Source organism: Eubalaena glacialis, chromosome Y (assembly GCF_028564815.1).
Source record: "Eubalaena glacialis isolate mEubGla1 chromosome Y, mEubGla1.1.hap2.+ XY, whole genome shotgun sequence".
Classification (NCBI taxonomy): domain Eukaryota; kingdom Metazoa; phylum Chordata; class Mammalia; order Artiodactyla; family Balaenidae; genus Eubalaena; species Eubalaena glacialis.
This window is the reverse complement of record NC_083737.1, coordinates 2,828,781-2,849,647: the sequence shown is the minus strand read 5'-3', so window position 1 is coordinate 2,849,647 and position 20,867 is coordinate 2,828,781. Positions and strand designations below refer to the sequence as shown.

The following is a 20,867-nucleotide window of genomic DNA, read 5'->3' as shown; positions in this document are numbered from 1 at the left end:
CCCTCATCTCGTCACCATCATCACCATCACCATCTTCACTGCTATCAATAACACCATCATCAGTATCATCAAAATTATGATCATCACCATCATCACCACCATCATCATCACCATCACCATCATGGTATCATCATCTCCGTCACCCTCATCTCGTCACCATCATCACCATCGCCATCTTCATTGCTATCAATAACACCATCATCAGTATCATCAAAATTATGATCATCACCATCATCACCACCATCATCATCGCCATCACGGTATCATCATCTCCGTCACCCTCATCTCGTCACCATCATCACCATCGCCATCTTCATTGCCATCAATAACACCATCATCAGTATCATCAAAATTATGATCATCACCGTCATCACCACCATCATCATCGCCATCACGGTATCATCATCTCCGTCACCCTCATCTCGTCATCATCATCACCATCACCATCTTCATTGCTATCAATAACACCATCATCAGTATCATCAAAATTATGATCATCACCATCATCACCACCATCATCATCGCCATCACGGTATCATCATCTCCGTCACCCTCATCTCGTCACCATCATCACCATCACCATCTTCACTGCTATCAATAACACCATCATCAGTATCATCAAAATTATGATCATCACCATCATCACCACCATCATCATCACCATCACCATCATGGTATCATCATCTCCGTCACCCTCATCTCGTCACCATCATCACCATCGCCATCTTCATTGCCATCAATAACACCATCATCAGTATCATCAAAATTATGATCATCACCGTCATCACCACCATCATCATCGCCATCACGGTATCATCATCTCCGTCACCCTCATCTCGTCACCATCATCACCATCGCCATCTTCATTGCTATCAATAACACCATCATCAGTATCATCAAAATTACGATCATCACCATCATCACCACCATCATCATCGTTATCATCACCATCCTCTTTTTCATTGCTCTCATCCTCAGCATCATCACCAGCATCACTACCACCAGAATCATCTACTATTATTACTACTACTACGATTATTGTATTTATTCATCTATGGGTTGGTTGTTCACTTTGGTCACTGGGATGTTAGTCTTTTATTTAAACTGATTTGATGTTAAAGATCCACCCAAATAAACCCTTGTTGCATGTCCGTTAATTAAACTGCCTACAGATACAGTTTACAACTAGATCCCCTAGGAGGTCACTTCAAAAAGTTACCCGAGGGTAGCCTATTTGGACCATGGTTTCTTTAATTATTTCATCGTTTTTTTCCTATTTTGTTCCTAATGGCAGAAAGGAGTATTTGTTTAGACTTGGTTTAAAAATGTGTCAGGTCGAATTTTCTGAGGTCCTTTCTGTGCCTATTATTCATACAATTTCACATATCATGAAACATATGATATTCAAGTAGTGACACAACAGGACTATTATTATTATATATAAAGACATCTTGTTCATGACTATTATAGAAAAGATCTTTGTCAGCAGCACCTTTGGGGTCATTGCAATGCATATTCTTGGGGCCCATCTGTCAGCATCATCTTCAGGGTCATTAAGATGCAGATTCGTGGGGCCCACTCCCCCAGGTTAGTGAGCCAGTGGGGGCCTGGATGAAGCCCAGCAATCTGCATGTGAAAAACCTCCTGGTTAGTTTGGGAACAACTGCTCTGTAGCATGAACCTCTGGACTCTGCCCTTCATGTCTGTGTGTTAACTAGGAGATTCCCAAATGACTTCATGAAGGTATTTCTTTACATCAAAGGTCAGCAAACTTTTTCTATAAAGGACAAGATAATACGTACTTTAGATTTTTAACCTATATGGCCTGTTTTGCAGCTATTCAACCCTGCCACTGTAGTGTGACAGTAGCCACAGAAAATGGGCCAATTATTGGGTGACCTTTTTTGCAGAGAGAGGCAGTGGCAAGAGGCACTCAGCCTCTGAGTTATACCGTCCACTCCTGCTTCACGTTTTCTGCAAGGCAGTGAGGCCCTCATTTAGCGCAATACTTGTCCTTGCTGGGCTCCTCAGTTTTCGTAAGAGCACATCTGTCGATATTCTCGGTAGCTCAGTTGATGACAGAGCACGTTGCCGTGCAATTAACTGATCACAGTAGCTGCACTTCGGATGCTTGAGCAAAGACCTCCAATTCACTCACTCGGTCTTTTAAACAATGCTCAGCTCAGAGAATCAATATGAACATCAGCCTCTGGGCCCCATCCTTGAACACGTGATTCATGCTCCCCACAGCCACTCGGTCAATCACTTGTCCTTCCAATTCCTCCTTAGCGTATTCTGACCCTGTGAGCCTGGAGCCCGTGTCCCTCTGGATAGTTCCACATCTCCCCAACTTGCGACATCATAGCGTCGATTCTACTTAATAGTGATTCCAGTTGGCTGTCCATCTTCTCCTCTGTAGTTGCAAGAGAAGGGGTGGGACCACATTCAGCAAAGTGGCCTGACAATTAGAAGCTGCCCAATAAGTAATTCACTGAATGCATGAATCCAAGGAAACACTGTGTATGTGTTAATGTCAGGGCCCACAGAGTAGGAAATGTTAACAAACAAAGCCAAAGAAAGTCAGTGATGTAAGGTTACTAGTGGTGCCCGCTTGGATTTACAGAGTGGCAAGGGAACAGAAGACCAGGTTTGACCACCATCCTAAGGAGCCGCCCACCTCAAACCCTCACAGAAAAAGCTCAATGAGCAGCAAGCAGCAGCGGGGTATGACCTCCTGTGCTTCTTGCAGAATCCCCTAACAGAGAACGGAGGAAATGAACTGACTTGTCAACCAATTTCCCAACAGCCGCCCACCTCCCTCCATTGCAACTTTTCCCATTAAAGGCTTAGGCTGAAAGTCGTTCAAATACAATTTCACTTTCCGCCAGATCAACTCCCTAAATTGGCTGATCCTTTAGCAAACCCAACCCTTTAGCTGGAATTTATTTTTTTTTTGGCTGCACCAAGCGGCCTGCGGGATCTTAGTCCCCCGACCAAGGACTGAACCCGTGCCCCCAGCAGTGAAAGCGCACAGTGCCAACCATTGGACCACCAGGGAAGTCCCTAGCTAGAACTCTTAAAATAAATGGTGGGCAGATGAGGTTCCACCCTGTCCTAACCAGTCTGCCCCATGTCAGGTCAAGTTTTCCATCTGGAGTTACAGCGTATGTTACCCCTGATTTTGCCATCAGCGAACACATTCCAGACCCAGAAGTGTCTCTGGAGTGTGATGCCCAATGTGGATCATGTCTCAACGTAAATTTCCTCATCGGCTGGATGTTCCTGTCACTTTATATATACGTCACCAAGAGGTCCAGATGCTTACAAAACAGCAGTAACACCGCATAAGCAAGGTTTCTCATTTTCAAATCTCTAGGTCCTTCTTTTGGCTGAAAAGAAAACAGTCTAGGGAAGGCTTTGCCACCCATGCTCACTTCCTATCCCATTAAGCCATACTTCTCTTTCTTGTCTGGTTACTACCCCGAATATGAGGAGTAACAATGAACATCAATGAGTTTTCCTTACTCAGCATTCAATTTCCCTTTGGAGAACTGTCTTTTCTGAATCTACCCTAAGCTAATTCCTGCTGGACTAACCCATCCAGAAATGTCTACCTAACCCAGGCCATGCCAATCCAAGGGACTCTTTCCTCTAGCTATGGAAATTGGTTCATAGTTGGCCTGTGACCCAAGCTGGGTCAAAAAAAATCGTCCCCAGGCCAATGCGCTTCTCTGAGGTTCAATGGTGACGTCACAGGGAAATGCTGGTGACCATTTTTTGCCACCAAATGAAGACAGCCTCTTCATTTTTCTGAGAAGAAAGTCAACATAGAGAAAAAAGATGGACCCAACCTTTCCGGTGACTAATGGCAATGATTCAGATCCGAGAGCACCAGCTCTGAAGCTACAGCCACTGCTAGAAGTCTCAGTGCGTAGACCCAATGAATCCCTTTTTCCCCTTAAGTGAACTGAACTTGAATTTACTTCACTTGCCATCTAAACATTTCTAAGTAATAACCAGTTTGATGAGCTCAAAATCCACATCCCTCCAACCAGTGGGACTTGAGTTATAATTTGGCCAACTTTTGAAATCCATTTATTTTACCTACCACGTTTGCATCATAAAAATGCTTCATGCTTTTATGAATGCTTCATAAAAAAATGAGCACAAACCTAAATGGCTTACAGCAATCTATTTATTTTATCACAGTTTCTGTGTATCAGGAATCCAGGTACAGCTCAACTGGGTTCTCTGTTTGAGCATCTCTCATGAGGCTTCAAACGAAGGTGCTGGCCAGAGCTGGGGTCTCTTCTGAAATCTGAGTGACTGGGCAAGATCAGATTCCAAGCTCATGGTGTTGTTGGTTGGATTCAGTTCTTTGCAGCCTGTTGAACTGAATGCTTCAGTTCCTTGCTGGCTGTTGATCAGATGCAGCCTTCAGTTTCCTTCCATGGGGATCTTTCCGACATGGCAGTTTGTTCCAACAAAGCACGAAAACCAAAAAGGCAACGGAAATGATCTGCTAGTAAGACATAAATTCCAAGCCAATGCAATGTAATCATGGCAGTGACATCCTATCCCCTCCATCATATCCCATTGGTTAGAGGGAAGTCCGATGTCCCGCCCACCCTCAAGCAGAGGGAACTCTACAAGAGCACGGCCACCAGGACGCCGGGCTCATGCGAGGCCTCGCTGAGTCAGTCCACCACACACGTCTGCACCAAGTGGCGGTGAGGCCTGGAAGTTTCCAGGGAAAGACGAGAACACTTAGGGCCTGACGGATACGGATTGAGATGTCTCAGAGGGAAGAGCTGGGCCTGCTGATGGCCTGAAGTTGATTCTCAAAGAAGAGAAGGAAGTATAGGATGCAGGAGTAGGATCAGTCTTTCCTCAGGAACGAGAGTTCAGGAGAAGGATGTCAAGTTCATTTTCTGCATCATTAATGCATAGAATCTTCCATTTGGAAAACCACTGCCTTGGGGGATGGGAAGCCAAGATGTTCTCCTCTGGTGAGGAGAGGGGGAGAAGACATCCAGGAGACCACGAGGGTGTCAGGAGAGCTTCCCAAAGACAGAGACGGTTTGGGGAACCGTGAATGTGGACGACAGCTGTTCTAGCTTCTTCTGGCCGAGGCAGGAGGTAAAGACAGAAAATACAAAGCCCACGTTGTATTAAGATTGCTAGCACTATTGGAACAAATGACTGCCAACTGGGTGGCTTAAATCAACAGAAATTTAAAGGTCCCACTGTTCTGCAGGACAGATATCCAATATGAAGGAGTCAACAGGGTTGGTTCCTTCTGTAGGCTCTGAGGGAGACTCTGTTCCTTGTCTCTGTCTCAGCTCTGAGTTTTTGGTGTTTTTCATCAATCCTTGGTGGGTTTGGGCTTGGAGATGCATCTCTCCCATCTCTGCGTCTCTGCCTCCTTCTTCCCATGGTCTCCTCCCTGGGAATCTCTGCTGTCTTCATTTTGTTCTCCTCTTCCCCCCCCCTACTCCCTCTTTCTTCCTTCTCCTCCTCCTTCCAATTTAAGCACTCAATACCTATTTATTAAATTCACCATTTGGTCATAGTGTAGGTGTGAACACCTGTGCTAAGATTCTAAGATCCAGTCTCTTACTTTTCAGAGCCTTTTTCCCGAGAGAGACAAGAAGGACAAAGTGTTCTTGGTGATGTGTTTGACTATCTTTCCTAGGAAGGAAAGATTTAGTTTCTTTCTGACATGCTGAGGAAAACATCCACTTGGATTCCATGGGCAAAGCTTCACAGAGAACGTAGGGCTTCTTGGAAGTTTGTTTTTTCTTTTTATGGAGTCCTAGACATGAAAGAAGTGAGACTTACAGGGCTCTTTTTTTCCTTCTCCCACTCCCAACCCCAACCTCTGGTAACCATCAATCTGTTCTCAGTAACTATGAGCTTGGCTTTTTTGTTTTTTGTGGGGTTTTTTTTTGGGGGGGGTGTTTAGATTTCACATATAAGTGAAAAATACAGTATTTGTCTTTGTCTGACTTACTTCACTTAGCATAATGCCCTTGAGATCTGTCCACATTGTTGCAAATGGCAGGATTTCCTTCTTTTAATGGCTGAATAATATTCCACTGTATATATATATATATCACATCTTCTTTATCCACTCATCCATCGATGGACACTAGACTGTTTCCATATCTTGGCTATTGTAAATAGTGCTGCAATGAACAGGGGAGTGCAGATATCTTTCCAAGTTAGTATTTTTGCTTTCTTTGGATAAATACCCAGAAGTGGGTTTGCTGGATCATATGGTAGTTCTATTTTATTTTTTTGAGGAACCTCCATACTGTTCTCCATAGTGGCTGCACCAATTTACATTCCCACCAACAGTGCAGGAGGGCTCCCTTTTCTCCACACCCTCGTCAACACTTTGTCTTTTCAATAGTAGCCATTCTAACAGGTGTGAAGCGATATCTCGTAGTTTTGATTTGCATTTCCTTGATGATTAATGATGTTGAGCATCTTTTCAAGTACCTGTTGGCCATCTGTATGTCTTCTTCAGAAAAGGTCTACTCAGATCTTCTGCCCATTTTTAAATTGAACTTTTTTATTTTTCTTTAACAAATATGATGTCTTATAAGGACACAAGTCATAATAGATTTAGGGTCCTTGCAAATACAGTATGACCTCATCTTACCTTGATTACATTTGCAAAAGCCCTATTTTCAAATAAGGTGACATTCGTAACTATTGGGGGGTGGTTAGAACTTCAACATATCTTTTGGCGGGGGACACAATTCTACCCATAACTCAGGTCAAGTCAGAACCTGTGACAAGAGAAAAGTCTGAAGACTACATACCCATGGCATGGTCTGTAAAAGTCTTTAAAAGATTCCGGCTGATATTCTGTAGTCTTAGAATAACCATTTCATATCTCACAAACCCCCAAATTCCTCATAGTACCTTCTCATAGCTTATCTAATTTAAATCATGACCATAGTAATAATAAAAACAACTACACAATCTTCATTTGAAGAAAATGCTAGAGGAAGTTCATTTCCCCCTAAGTCTAGAGAAAGGCATATGAGATGTTGAACTCTTTTCCAACCTGTGAACTTTAATTAATTTCTTGGAAATAATTCTACCTCCATTAAATCAAATTATAGATGATTGCGTTTATTTTTTAAAATTTATTTATTTATTTATTTATTTTTGGCTGCGTTGGGTCTTTGTTGCTGCACGTGGGCTTTCTCTAGTTGCGGCGAGCGGGGGCTACTCTTTGTTGCGGTGCGCGGGCTTCTCATTGTGGTAGCTTCTCTTGTTGAGGAGCACGGGCTCCAGGCACGTGGGCTTCAGTAGTTGTGGCACGTGGGCTCAGTAGTTGTGACTCGCAGGCTCTAGAGTACAGGCTCAGTAGTTGTGGTGCCCAGGCTTAGTTGCTCTGCGGCATGTGGGATCTTCCCGGACCAGGGCTCGAACCCACGTCCCCTGCGTTGGCAGGCAGACTCCCAACCACTGTGCCACCAGGGAAGCCCAAGACGACTGCATTTAAAATCAGGCAACCTATGGCTTTCCCCAAACTAGGAACCCATTACTGTGTTGGCCATTCCGTCACAATTTTCCACCTCCTTCCTTTGTAACACCTCCGGGACTTTGTATTTCAGGGAAACATGCAGTAAACAGATTTTGGCTGGGCTGCAGCTGGTAATTCTTGTGCAGGCGACGTCCTGTGAGAAAATCCGAGCCTCAGCTGCAAATTTCTTCGTCCTGGTGCATGCGATCCGTTTGCTGTAGGAAGCAGAGGGATCGTATTTTCTTTCATGTTCTAACTCGTATTGTAAAATATATTACTGTTTTCTAAAAAAAATTATGAAAACATGCAGTTTCAGGTTCAATATAGATGAGCCAAGAGCTGAAGGCATTTGCCAAAAAAAAAAAAAAAGAAAAAAACTAACATGAACTCCGGGTATATACAACACATATCATGATTTGAGAGCAAATGCATGCCTATGGGTTGACATCGGCAATAATTCTTGGTACCAAGACATCCACCTAAGAGTAAGACACTCAACTGATAGGCTCTCCACGGTCAGCTAGGGAGGAGGATGAGAGGGTCCTGAAGGCATCTGCAGGAGGAAATGAAGCCTGCTGAGGATGCTTGCAAGAGACAAAGTGGAACATAATATCTTGTCTTCAAAGATTTCCAAAGCAAGAGGCTGGGAGAGGAAGGAATCCAGTTGGCTTTGCTTTAGCTCTGTTGGTAGAGATGGCACATGGATAGATCACCAGCCCTTTCCAACGGTGAAAGGAACTCCCTTACAAACCTGCAAATGTCTTCATCGGCCAGGTCCAAAAAGGGCTGCATGTCCAGGAATTGTCCGTCGTCCATTTGATCCATACATTCAAGTAGATGGTTCATTAAGTTCACAAATTCTTTCAAAGGTTTACAGTCTCCTAGGGGTGTAGCCTTGTAAAATGATTGGAGTGAAGCTCTAGGAATACGGAGAAGGATGTTTCATCTCTGCTTAGGGCTTCAGGGGGTTAATGACCAGAGGAACACTGCATTGAGAAAGTCTGGGTGAAATGGGTCCCACAGCTCCTTCTACGTGGAAGATTTCACAATTCTGTGATTTATGTGCTAGTTGATGCCATCACTCACCCCCAGGTAATATGATGATTGGGTAGTAGGATATTCAATGTACCACAATCCCTTTCTTTGAAAAAAATGCATGAGATGCAAACATCCTTGTACGATGTGCTACAGTGGAATCTGATCTCATTATCTGATTTAAACTCAGAAGGAAATATCTAATCTAAGCTAATATGTTTTGACCAGTGTAATTTTCTTAGGGAAGATACAGTTTTCTAAGGTTTAATACTCTATTTTTAAATCTAAACTACTTTTTTAAAACACACAAAATATTATAGCCATATCACATTAGTTATCTGGATGTACACATTATACAATATAGAGTTATGAAAGTATTTCACTAGGTAAAAATTTGGGGGGAGCAGTAAAGCTTTTAATGATTTTTTTAAAAAATTCCAGGCGATAAGTACATCTGAATTTGGTAAGAAAGGAAGCTCGTGTTCTTTGATTTAACCTTACTGCACAGCCTGTTGAGAAGAAAAATATGCATTAGCATTCCTTTGGATGGAATTCCATTTATGAATCCTCCAATGTCAAAAATATAACAATGCAAAAAATACCCAGGTGAGTACTTTGCATGTTAAACTACACCATCAAAGCACCTTCCTATAGTTCTGTCATGATTTTATCCCTCCCTCTTTCCCCATTTTGTACTTTTTATGTCTTGGTCCATCTAGAGAAGCAACAAATAAGAAGCTTCATTTTTGGGGATTCAGAAAGCCCTTCTTCACTCCACAACACAGGAGTATATGCCTTGGATATTCATCTCAAGATTGGTGGAAACCTTTCCATCATGGATCCTCAATGGAAAACATAACTTTCAAACTCTTTTCTTTTTTTTTTCGTGGAAACTTAAAGCATTCCCTGCTTGAATTCACTGTGCCTACTGATCCGTTTCTGAAACTTTAGTTTTTCTTGGGACTCATTTACTTTCCCATCCAAGGGCTTACATTTCTTTACATCACCTCTTGGACTTACCCAAAGCCTTGCATATGTTAAATGCAAATAGTGATTTCTCAATATTTTTCAATGAATCACCTAAAAAGGTTGTAAAGAGAATAAGGAATGGAGGAGAGAAGAAAACACACAAAGAATCAGAGTTGGGATCTGGAGATCCATAGACTGTCTGGCTGGGGTTAGAACTACAGTGAACACACAGCAGGTAGATGGGATGTCAGGTGAATACGTTCATTTTTTGATGGAATGATGGATTATGTCATGCATAAAACAGATAGAACAGAACATAGCTCAAAGCATACATTTTAAAGAAAACTGATAGGAGTGTTTCGGAACATGTAATTTTCAGATTGTGTCGAAACCGACTACAAAAGCTCCTTTGCTTGAGACAAATCAATACTTTCAGAGTTCCTCTCTTTCTGATGGGAACACACTGTCCTGCCCAGGGCAAACTTGACTATTGTACACACAACCACATTCACAACGGACGAGAGAGCATCTTGATTAAGGGAAACTTCAGAGTGCTTGGAATTCAGAGAGGAAGGCGGAGTCTCGTCATCTCCATGTGCTTTTTGGCTTTTTCCAGAAAACTGTAACACAGTGGATCTTAAAGGAATTACGGATGTTTTTTCCTGTGGGCTTTCTTCCAACATCCTACACACAAACACAGCCACACAGACACACACCACAAACTATACACCAATGCCAGTCATAACCACTCAAAATAATCAGACATGTGAAATCTAACAAGAAAAATTCTTTTCATTTTTTTTTTTCTGTTTCCAATTGTAGAAACTTACTTCGCCAAGCCTAAATAGAATATTCGATTGAATTAATAAGACAGAGACTACCGTGTCTCTCGTCTTCATTTTGTCTTAACAGGTGGTTAGCACATGAATAGATGACTCTCTTTCAGACTCTCTCTCTGCCTCAGTTGCCTGTGAGTTCCTGGGTGATTTGTAGGTCTGATTTATTTACGCAGGGCTGCTGTTTTGCACTCCTCACAAATCCCCCATGGTCCTCAACTCCAAAGCTAACGAATTCTCAGCTCTGTTCACTTTCACTGCAGTTTGGATGTCACCGCACACAGAATAAGGATTCTTAACCGTAAAGGAGAAAACATGAAACTAATTCTTTATGAAGACAGCCTGGTTTAGGAAAACCAAACAACAGACTAGATACACAGGAACCTACTCCCCATCTTGGCACCCAAGGAACTTCAGTCTTCGGATGACAGATACTGTGATGAGATGAACACTGAATTACCCGAAAATTAAAGTTATAAGAACATACTGATCTTTTCTATTTTATAATCATTTCTTACACAGTAGCTTACTCCAAAATCACTATAACCCTAACATTCACAGGAGGTACAGTACTATTATTATTCATAACTGAGGTCACTCAATATTAAAAAGGTTTAAGGCTTTGCCAAGACAGTATGCAAAATAAACAACAGTGTCCAAACCAGCAGTGTCTCTGGCAACAAATGAAGCTATTACATGTCCTGGGGGCGAGACTGCACGAGTAAACAAGGAGGAGATTTCTGGACACCGACACATACTCTAGCGGACTAATTGCACCTCAACTTTCTATCTTGAACAGTTTGTTTGTAATGCTTATAATACACATGCCTAGCAAAGGGGTTTCTTAATACATCCTAAGTCATTTGGACTTGTTCTAATTGTGAAAAAAATTATAAATTGCTAACGGAATTGAGTTGAAACTCATGTTTTAGAAAATGACAAGTGTAAGGGGAAATTCTCTTCTTTAGAGAACAGTTTTTCTGATTTACTCAAACAAGTATAAGGCATACTAACCAAATAGCATTATTCATAATATATATAATTTCTAAACCCACCACAGGATTATTTTTCTATTGGTGAATCTCTTAAGCTGGGAGAGAGACACATGTTGTCAGAAATCTACTCTAGTTTAATCGTGTTCACAAAATACTAAATTCTTTTCAATTAATCCTTGTCAGGGAGCTATTTATTAAATAATCTTTCCTAATTATCTTCACTTACAAGCCACGTCTACACAACGTCAAAAATCCCCCGAAAGATGAAAATGGGAAGCATTTAATGATTTTCACATAGCTGTGTGCTGATGTGGATTGGCTAAAACATCTTTCTCACTGTGTTAACTTAGTCAACTTTTAGTTTTTGCCACTAAAACTAAACTTTGCCACTCTGCACACAACTTTGCCACTCTGCCTACAACTGAACTAGACTTTGCCACTCTGCATACAACTGAACTATTTGTGACTTGACGAAAAGAGAAAGGCAATTAATTTTTCCGTTATCTCACAGAAAAAAATAGTGCTATTGTCGTTGGATGTTCTCAGATCCTCTTCCAAGAAACGAATTTTAATGCTTTCTTGATGATTAATTTCTGTACGTCAAACAGGATGCTAAAAATCCATTTGACAACTCAGGCTAAAAAAGATAAAGCTTAGGAATAAAGCAGAACAAGATAATACTCTGCTCTTCTAAAAAAAAATTCCGTTCCTGAAATAATGCCATTTGCAGCGACGTGGACGGAGCGAGAGATTATCATGCTAAGTGAAGTAAGTCAGACAAAGACAAATATGATATCACTTATATGTGGAATCTAAAATATGACACAAATGACCTTATCTACAAAACAGAAATAGACTCACAGACAGAGACAACAGACTTGTGGTTACCAAGGGGGAGGGGGATGGAGGAGGGTTGGATTGGGAGTTTGGAGTTAGCAGATGGAAACTATCATATATAGAATGGATAAACAACAAGGTCCTACTGTAGAGCACAGGGAACTATATTCAGTATCCTGTGATAAACCAAATGGAAATGAATATGAAAAAGAATATAGATGTATAACTGAGTCACTTTGCTGTATGGCAGAAATTAACACAACATTGTAAATCAACTATACCTTCTATTTTAAAAATGCCATTCCTCAAAATTCCCTTTTGTTAAAGCCATACTAGGAACTGTCAGAAGTGATGGATGCTTGGCCCCATTTCTTAAGCTGACCCCTCCAATACTACAGTAAATACTTATGTTATAGACAATACACATTTATTATGTACTGGACATTATATTAGACCCATATGCATATGCAAATTAGCTGAAAAGTTCTGGTTCTCTTTTCTAGTATTAACTATGCTCCACTAACATCAGATGACAGAGTCGTTACAGGTACAACATACCAGACAAAGCACTTCATATGGATTAATACCTTAAATCTCCCAGCTCATCTTTACTTTACACACAAGGAAACTGAGGCATGTACTAGCCAAGGAACTTGTCCATAATCACTCAACTGGTAAGGGAACAGGCTGGCATTTGCACCCTGGCAGGCAAGTTCCTGACCAATCCTCCAAGCTGAGCTGACGGAGTGAACCAAACTGACATTAGAAAGGGTACAGAAAAGGTATCTGCATCCCTCATGTTCACAGCAGCACTCTCCATAACAGTCAAGCAATGGAAACAACCTAAGTGTCCATCTCTGCATGGACAGGTAAAGAATTTGTGGTGCAGATACATAATGGAATATCACTGAGCCATAAAAAAAGGAAATTCCTGCTATTTGTGGCAACGTGGATGGACCTTGATGGCATTACGCTAAGTGAAATTAGTCAGAAAATGGCAAATACTGTATTCACTTCTATGTGGAATCTACACAAAAAACACATGATATCACTTATATGTAGAATCTTAAAAAAATATTACAAATGAACTTATTTACAAAACAGAAATAGAGTCACAGATGTAGAAAACAAACTCATGGTTACCAACAAGGGGGAAAGCGGGGGAGGGGTAAATTGGGAGATTGGGATTAACATATACACAACTGTATACAAAACAGGTAACTAATAAGGACCCACTGTAGAGCACAGGGAACTCTACTCAATTCTCTGTAATGACCTATATGGGAAAAGAATCTAAAAAAAGAGTGGATCTATGTATACGGATAACTGATTCACTTTGCTGTAGAGCAGAAACTAACACAACATTGTAAATCAGCTATACTCCAATAAAAAAATTGATTGAAAAAATAAAAAATAAACAAAAAACAAATAAAACCACCAAACTCGTAGAAAAAGAGATCAGATTTGTTGCAGCCAGAGGTGGAAGTAGAGGAATGGGGGATTGAATGAAGGGGGTTGAAAGGTACAAACATCCAGTTCCAAGACAAACAAGTACTAGGGGTATGATGTACAGCGTTGATGACTCTAGTTACCACTGCTCTATGAGATACAGCAAAAGTTGTAAAGAAAGTAAATCCTAAGACTTCTCATCACAAGGAAAATATCTTTTCCTTTTTTTCTTTTTCTCGTACCTATATGAGAAGACGTATGTTAGCTGAAACTACTGTGATCGTTTCACAATATGCGGAAGCCATACCATCATGCTGTCCCCCTTAAACTTGTACAGCAATGTATGTCAACTACATCTCAATAAAACCGGGGGCGGGTAAGAATTAACTGACATTCTGTCAAATAAATTCATCAATAAATTATTTTTTAAAAGGATAGAGAATCACTTTCCCCATAACAGATCAGATCTTGAGGTCTAGAGGGAAGGAATGGGGAGCCCAAAAGATTTTGCTAACACAGAAGAAGACATTTAGAGGTACAGCTGCCATCGTGAGGGACATTTTGTGGAGACAGATGAGAAAAGAGGACCATTTGGATGTTTTGCTCTATGCCATTCACTGACACCTACTCTGGACATCTGTTTTAGATGGCTGGGAAATCTTAAATGCCCGTTCATTATGTTCCTGTGTAAAATCAGTGTATCTTTTGAATATGACATTTAGTAAGAGTTGCCATAAATCTGTTCTAAAACGAGGAACCAAAAGTTGGGCATCTACTTTGTACAGGTTAAACCTCAAGTCTGCAAAATATCCACCCACCAACTGGAACCAACTTTGTCTCCTTGATATAATATTGCTTCTGTTTTATGTTTTGGTTTTTTGGCCACAAGGCATGTGGGATCTTAGCTCCCCGACCAGGGATCGAACCTGCACCCTCTGCATTGGAAGGCAAAGTCTTAACCACTGGACTGCCAGGGAAGTCCCTCCTTGATATATATAAGGGAAAGCAGCAAATTTTAACTACCCAGTGTTAAAATGAGTGTGTGTGCTGTTTTTTTTTTAACCAGTTATTCTGGAGGTCGAAAGGGTAACAAACAAATTAGCATCTCAGAATGGGTAGTAACTCAGAAAGCTCAGAACAACTCTTTAGTGATGTGTATGTTGTTTTCAATTAGGGTATTTATATTAAAGGCTGGCAAAACTCTATGAGTTTCCTGTTGTCGCTGTAACAAATTGCCACCAATGTTGTGGCTTCGAGTGGCAGATATTTAGGATCTTAGAGTTCTGAAGGTCAGAGTTCCACTGGGCTAAAATTGAAGGGTGGGCAGGGCTATGCTTCTTTCTGGGGCTCAAGGAGAGAACCCGTTTCTTGTCTTTTCCAGCTTTGACAGGCTTCAGGGTTCCTCGACTCCTGGCTCCGCCTTGTCCTCGAAGGCAGCAATGGCCACTGTGCCTTTTTTCCATTGCTTCCCTCTGGCCCTCATCACCTTTTCTGCTTCCTTATTCACAACAAAGAGTTTTTGTTATTAAATATGGACCCACCCAGATAAACCAGAATATATTCCCTCCATCTTAAAGTCAATGGATAAGCAAATATCATAACAACAGGGACAGAGTAAAGGGACAAAGTAGGTAATTAAATAGTTAATCCCACTAGGGGACTGTACGTAAAGAAAAAAGTATGGGAGACCCTGTAAGTTAATGATCACTCAAGAAAGCAGGCGTGCTGAACCACAAAGCCAAGCAGGCTTATTAGCAACAAAACCATGCAACAGAAGTACAAGACATGCCCCAAAACAATAAAAAAAAATGGTGGCATGAGACCCACATCCTGCCCAGTGAGCTCAGTAAGTTAACATGCTAGGACATGCTAGGACATGCTCTCTGCAGACATAAAAAACAATAATTTATGGAATGGTGACATTTCAAAGTGAAAGACCCTCACTGTACTGAGATCTGAAATAATTTTTCCATTGTGCCATGACAGTCCCAGCTTGACCATGTGGGGGACAAGAAAACTCCCCTGCCTGCTGTGGAGGAGGAGCTAAGGATGGAAGCCTGATGTCTACCCAAGAATGAGGAAGAAGGTGGTCTTCTCCCCCTCCCCACTTTTCCTTTGATTATAAAACTGCAGCCCACTAAGTTCTCAGTGGTGCACGGCATCCTCTCACCTACCTTCTTGTAAGCCTCACAAGTGTCCTATTCTAATAAATCACTTCTTATCTATCACTTTGCCTCTCGCTGAATTCTTTTTTTTCTTTTTAATATTTATTTATTTATTTGGCTGTGCTGGGTCTTAGTTGTAGCATGCAGGATCTAGTTCCCTGACCAGGGATTGAACCCAGGCCCCCTGCATTGGGAGCACGGACTCTTAACCACTGGACCACCAGGGAAGTCCCTCGCTGAATTCTTTCTGCACTGAGACATAAAGAACCGGAGCTCCTCAGAGCCCGCCTGAAAATGCCACCTAGCGGTTTCAATTCCATCAGCAACCTTCATCCCCTTGGCCCTGTAAGGTAACATATTCAAAGGTTCCAGGGATTAGGACGTGCCCTTCTTTGGAGAAGGCATTATTCTGCCTACAACAAGTCTCTGTGTGTCTCTCGAAATTAAGCATGCTTGTCTCTGTTGCCATGCCAACATGTGAAGCTTGACTAGCACAGGATAGGGACTCAGAACTATCATTGGTAGGGAAGTCAGATGGCCACACCGTTGGATGAATGCATCACGACAAATCTAAAAAAAATAACGGAGTACCAAAGTGGAATACTGAATTCCAAATAGCCCATACTGCTGTGCACACATTTAATGAAACGCACTGTTATGAATTAAGATATGCCCTAAAGCAAGGTCTTTGGAGAAATCAGCATGACGCCATAATTTCCATGTGTTATTGTACAAGTGGGGTTTATTCATTTAGTAATAACCAATAATTAAATATCTAAACCTCCATGTTGATTCACAAATGGATGCAAATCATCTATTTTTAAACCCTCAAAACTCCTGACCCAACAGGCTGTGACTTTCTGTTTCTGTAAACACACGGGCATATAGCTTCCCTCACCAGCAAAATTCCATTATTTATCTATTGTAGGGAGATCAAAGTTACCTATTCAGCCCCTATTAGATTTCTGATTCTCCCGCCAAGATGGTGTGAGATATCGCGTGCCAGAGTGCGCTAAAAAGCCCAGAGGAATCAACAGGTAGCACTGCCTTTATTCTTAAATTTAGATTGCTTCTCTATTCGGCAGCTTTTTTCACGTGTTTCTATTCCCAAATTCCTATTCAATCCTGAACCACAAAGAAACGGCCGAATCGTTTATTGGTTCAATCCACACAATTGCACATCTGTGGGTCTGTCATCAAGGAAGCTACTGATTTGTCTTCCTGGGCGGTGTAACTGTACCCCGACCTCTCAGAAGCAGGCATTCTATTTGAAGTGCATTCCTTGTTTGGAAGGTTAACGCTATAAAGTCACCGGTTCAGAGACACCAGCATATCAAATTTATCATGAAAGCAAATTTTTTTTTTTAAAAGATTTTTGTTTGATGTGGACCATTTTTTAACATCTTTATTGAATTTGTTACAATATTGCTTCTGTTTTATGTTTGTTTGTTTGGTTTTCTTTTTTGGCCGTGAAGCATGTGGGATCCTAGCTCCCCGACCAGGGATCAAACCGCACCCCCTGCATTGGAAGACAAAGTCTTAACCACTGGCCCGCCAGGGAAGTCCCATGAAAGCAATTTTAATCCTTTACCCTGTTTTGTTTCCACCACCCTGTCTTCGTTTCTTTTTATTCCTTTCTTTGAATAGTTCATGATGAGAAAGACCACGACCCAGGTGGCTTTGAAATGAGAACTCTAATTGGTTTGGGGCGGGGTTATCCATCCTCTTACATATGCACCAAGCAGCTACTGCGGGCTACTGCGCACTAGGGCAGCTCAGCACAGGGCATGGAAGTAAGGCGTCCAGTGTCAGTTTAACCCCTTGAACCCTATTCAAGACCTAGACTTTACAAGGTAATTGTGAGATCTGTCACCATAGTGACAATAGCCACATGCCAGCCGCTACTAACATAATGAAGCTCAACCCTTTCACTTTCCCTGGGCATTCTTTGTCATCTCCCTAACAGACGCCCCGGTCCTGGTTTCTCAAGAAAGGTACCCACGCCACCTCTTTGCATCTGCACGGAGCAAGAACAATATGGCAGATGCGATCTGACTTTGGAGATCACTGAATAATGTCATCGTTTATGGCAGACTTTCAGCCAAAGCTCACTGACAAACATCTCCCAAGGATTAAAGGCAAAAAAAGGAAAAGAAATGTCTGCATGAAAGTTACCAAGGACAAGGACACACTTCAGTTTCTATAGTAGACAGTGATGGCTATGATTCCTCTCAATTACTTTTTTTTAAGTTCCAGGAAGATTTCATTCTATGTTTTTCCTTCTCCTTGTATAAAAAACAGCACATGCAAACAAGAAATGACAAATGGACTTTCATTGTAGACTGCCTTGAGTCTGGTTGGTCTGGTTAGCAAACATCTTAATTTGAGGGCTACATGAACAAGGAGATATCCGAGTTTTACTAGTATTGGATTAAGTTCATATATGGGACATGATTGTTTTCACAGATTTTCACTGTTGTGTTATCCAAGAGAAAAGGGGCATTTTGTTTAAGCAAGAAAATCATTTTTCTAACGTAGTTAGAATCATCTGATGACACACATTTGCCATTTGATTGCAGTGAATATTGGCAGGAAATAAAGTCCAAATTTATATCAACAACATGGATTCTAAACAAACAAGTCCAATTGTTTTATCAAATATCCCTTGCTTGTGTATTTAAGACAATCAGTGGTTCCTTTTAAGACTCAAAAAGTGCTAATATCTTAAGGCATTAAAGCCAAAGGAACCATTCCTTACATAATTTTCAGGTGCCCACGTCAGCAGGCTAATGTTCTTAACTCTACTAGTTTCTCTAGATCCATTCCTTTTTTTTTTTTTTTTTTTAACATCTTTCTTGGAGTATAATTGCTTTACAATGGTGTGTTAGTTTCTGCTTTATAACAAAGTAAATCGGTTATACATATACATATGTTCCCATATCTCCTCCCTCTTGCGTCTCCCTCCCTCCCACCCTCCCTATCCCACCCCTCTAGGTGGACACAAAGCACCAAGCTGATCTCCCTGTGCTATGCGGCTCCTTCCCACTAGCTATCTATTTTACGTTTGGTAGTGTATCTATGTCCATGCCACTCTCTCACTTTGTCACAGCTTACCCTTCCCCCTCCCCGTGTCCTCAAGTCCATTCTCTAGTAGGTCTGTGTCTTTATTCCCGTCTTACCACTAGGTTCTTCATGACTTTTTTTTTTTCCCCTTAGATTCCATATATATGTGTTAGCATACTGTATTTGTCATACAGAGTGAAGTAAGTCAGAAAGAGAAAAACAAATAGATCCATTCCTTTACAGATGATTCAGGTATAACATAGAAGACTATATGCTCACACTGGTTATCACCTGCAAATAAAGACTACAGCAATGCTAAAAAGGCAATATACGGAAAGAATTAAGTCATTAATTATGATACTCTCCATCGATTAGACACTGCGTAAATTCAAGTCGAACAAATGGTACGGTACTGAGATAACTGAATACGAAAAAAAAAATGAATGGTTATAGAAAATATCATGCACAGGACATTATACAACCCTCTTGGCAAATTTGAGGCTGAGCAAGCAGGTGTTTTCTGTTTAGAATAAGTACTTACCATCCTCCGTGGGCACATAGATATTCAAATAAAGGCAGTCTTCATTCTGATCTTGAACGTAGGTCATCAGAGTATCCAGATTGGCAGTAAACCAGATGGGCAGCATGTCATGCAAGAGAGACCGCTCATCCAGGTGCTGGGGGCACACGGCAGCAAACTGAGTGGCGTTCCGAACCCCAGTCCATGAGGAGGGGGGTTCCGGGGGCTGAAACCGCCTTTCCCCAGTAGGAGGCGAGGCATAAGGGACCCCCAAGTATTGCTCCACTGGACCCAAAATCTCATTGGGCAGCGGTGTTCTCAAGCCCCGGATTTTGCCGTAATTGGTGTTGACCACAGGATACTGCGCCTGGCTGTCGATGAGCGTGAACTTGATGGCCAGGGCGGTGATCCACAGCAGGACATTGGAGTTCACCATGACACAGACCGGGGTGAAGACCAGCGGAAGCCATAACAGTCCCTGGGGTCTCGACATGGTTCACCACCACATCCGCGGGCGTCCGTGCGATGCAACTCCAAGCAAAGCAAGCTGTGAAGGGAGCCTGCAGAGAGAGACGGCTTTCCAGGGACCAAAACCCTGGAGAGGGGAAGGGCTTGCTAGGAAGCCTCTCCGATGGGTCATAGACAGAGCCCAAGGTTAACAACAAACCCGGCGGTTTTCTCGGCAGCCCATCACGGGACAGCAGCCCTCTCTTAATCCTGGTGCCGAATTCCAGCCCGTGCGAGGCTCCAAGGAAGCGGTGACCGTCCAACACCTCCCCGGGGCAACGATCACTTAGGAGAACTCCAAGGCAGAGCGGTCAGCCTAATGGGAGAAAAAAGCAGACAAGGATAAGGAAGGCAAGACCACTGCCACCGATGGCGTTTGTTGTGTCTTCCATGCAACCCCCAACATCACGCAAGGAAATTCTCATTCACCGATGAATTTGTATAGCGGCATCTGCGGGCAGTAGAATTTCGCCAGATAATCGCCTGTCTTAATTTCTACAGTGAGTCCCATCAGCGAGAACGATGCCAGTACTCCGGAAACACTCAAGTCTTTGTTGAATGAACAAACACACCGCCAAAAGTTACACACATTGCACAGATAACTGTACTGATGTCTCCTAATTGCACTATTATTGATAATGTTGGCCCATCAATGGATAGGCACTCCCAAAACACTGTTTCTCAGATGTTTAAGAGAACTGTCATTTTATATATAAAATAAACAAGGACCTACTGTATAGCACAGGGAACTATACTCGGTATTTTGTAATAACCTATATGGGAAAAGAATCTGAAAAAGAATGGATATAGGTATATGTTTAATTGAATCACTGTGCTGTACACCTGAAACACAACATTGTAAATCAACTATACTCCAATATAAAGTAAATATATTTTCTCCCATTCTGAGGGTTGTCTTTTCGTCTTGTTTATGGTTTCCTTTGCTGT

The 20,867-nt window shown here is 41.8% G+C and overlaps 1 protein-coding gene across 3 annotated transcripts in view; it reads right to left on the bottom strand.

Moving 5' to 3' along the window:
• The window catches only part of LOC133082901 (neuroligin-4, X-linked), a 256,176-nt gene extending 235,983 nt beyond the window's left edge, over positions 1 to 20,193 (bottom strand). For 2 of the 3 annotated variants that reach the window (XM_061179571.1, XM_061179572.1), the window contains exon 1: positions 19,434 to 20,193. In XM_061179571.1, coding sequence (XP_061035554.1) covers positions 19,434 to 19,905 — 472 coding nt within the window. In that variant the 5' untranslated portion in view covers positions 19,906 to 20,193. The remainder of the gene's footprint in view (positions 1 to 19,433) is intronic. The other variant, XM_061179573.1, reaches the window with a different exon arrangement.
• Positions 20,194 to 20,867: the final 674 nt, after the last annotated feature.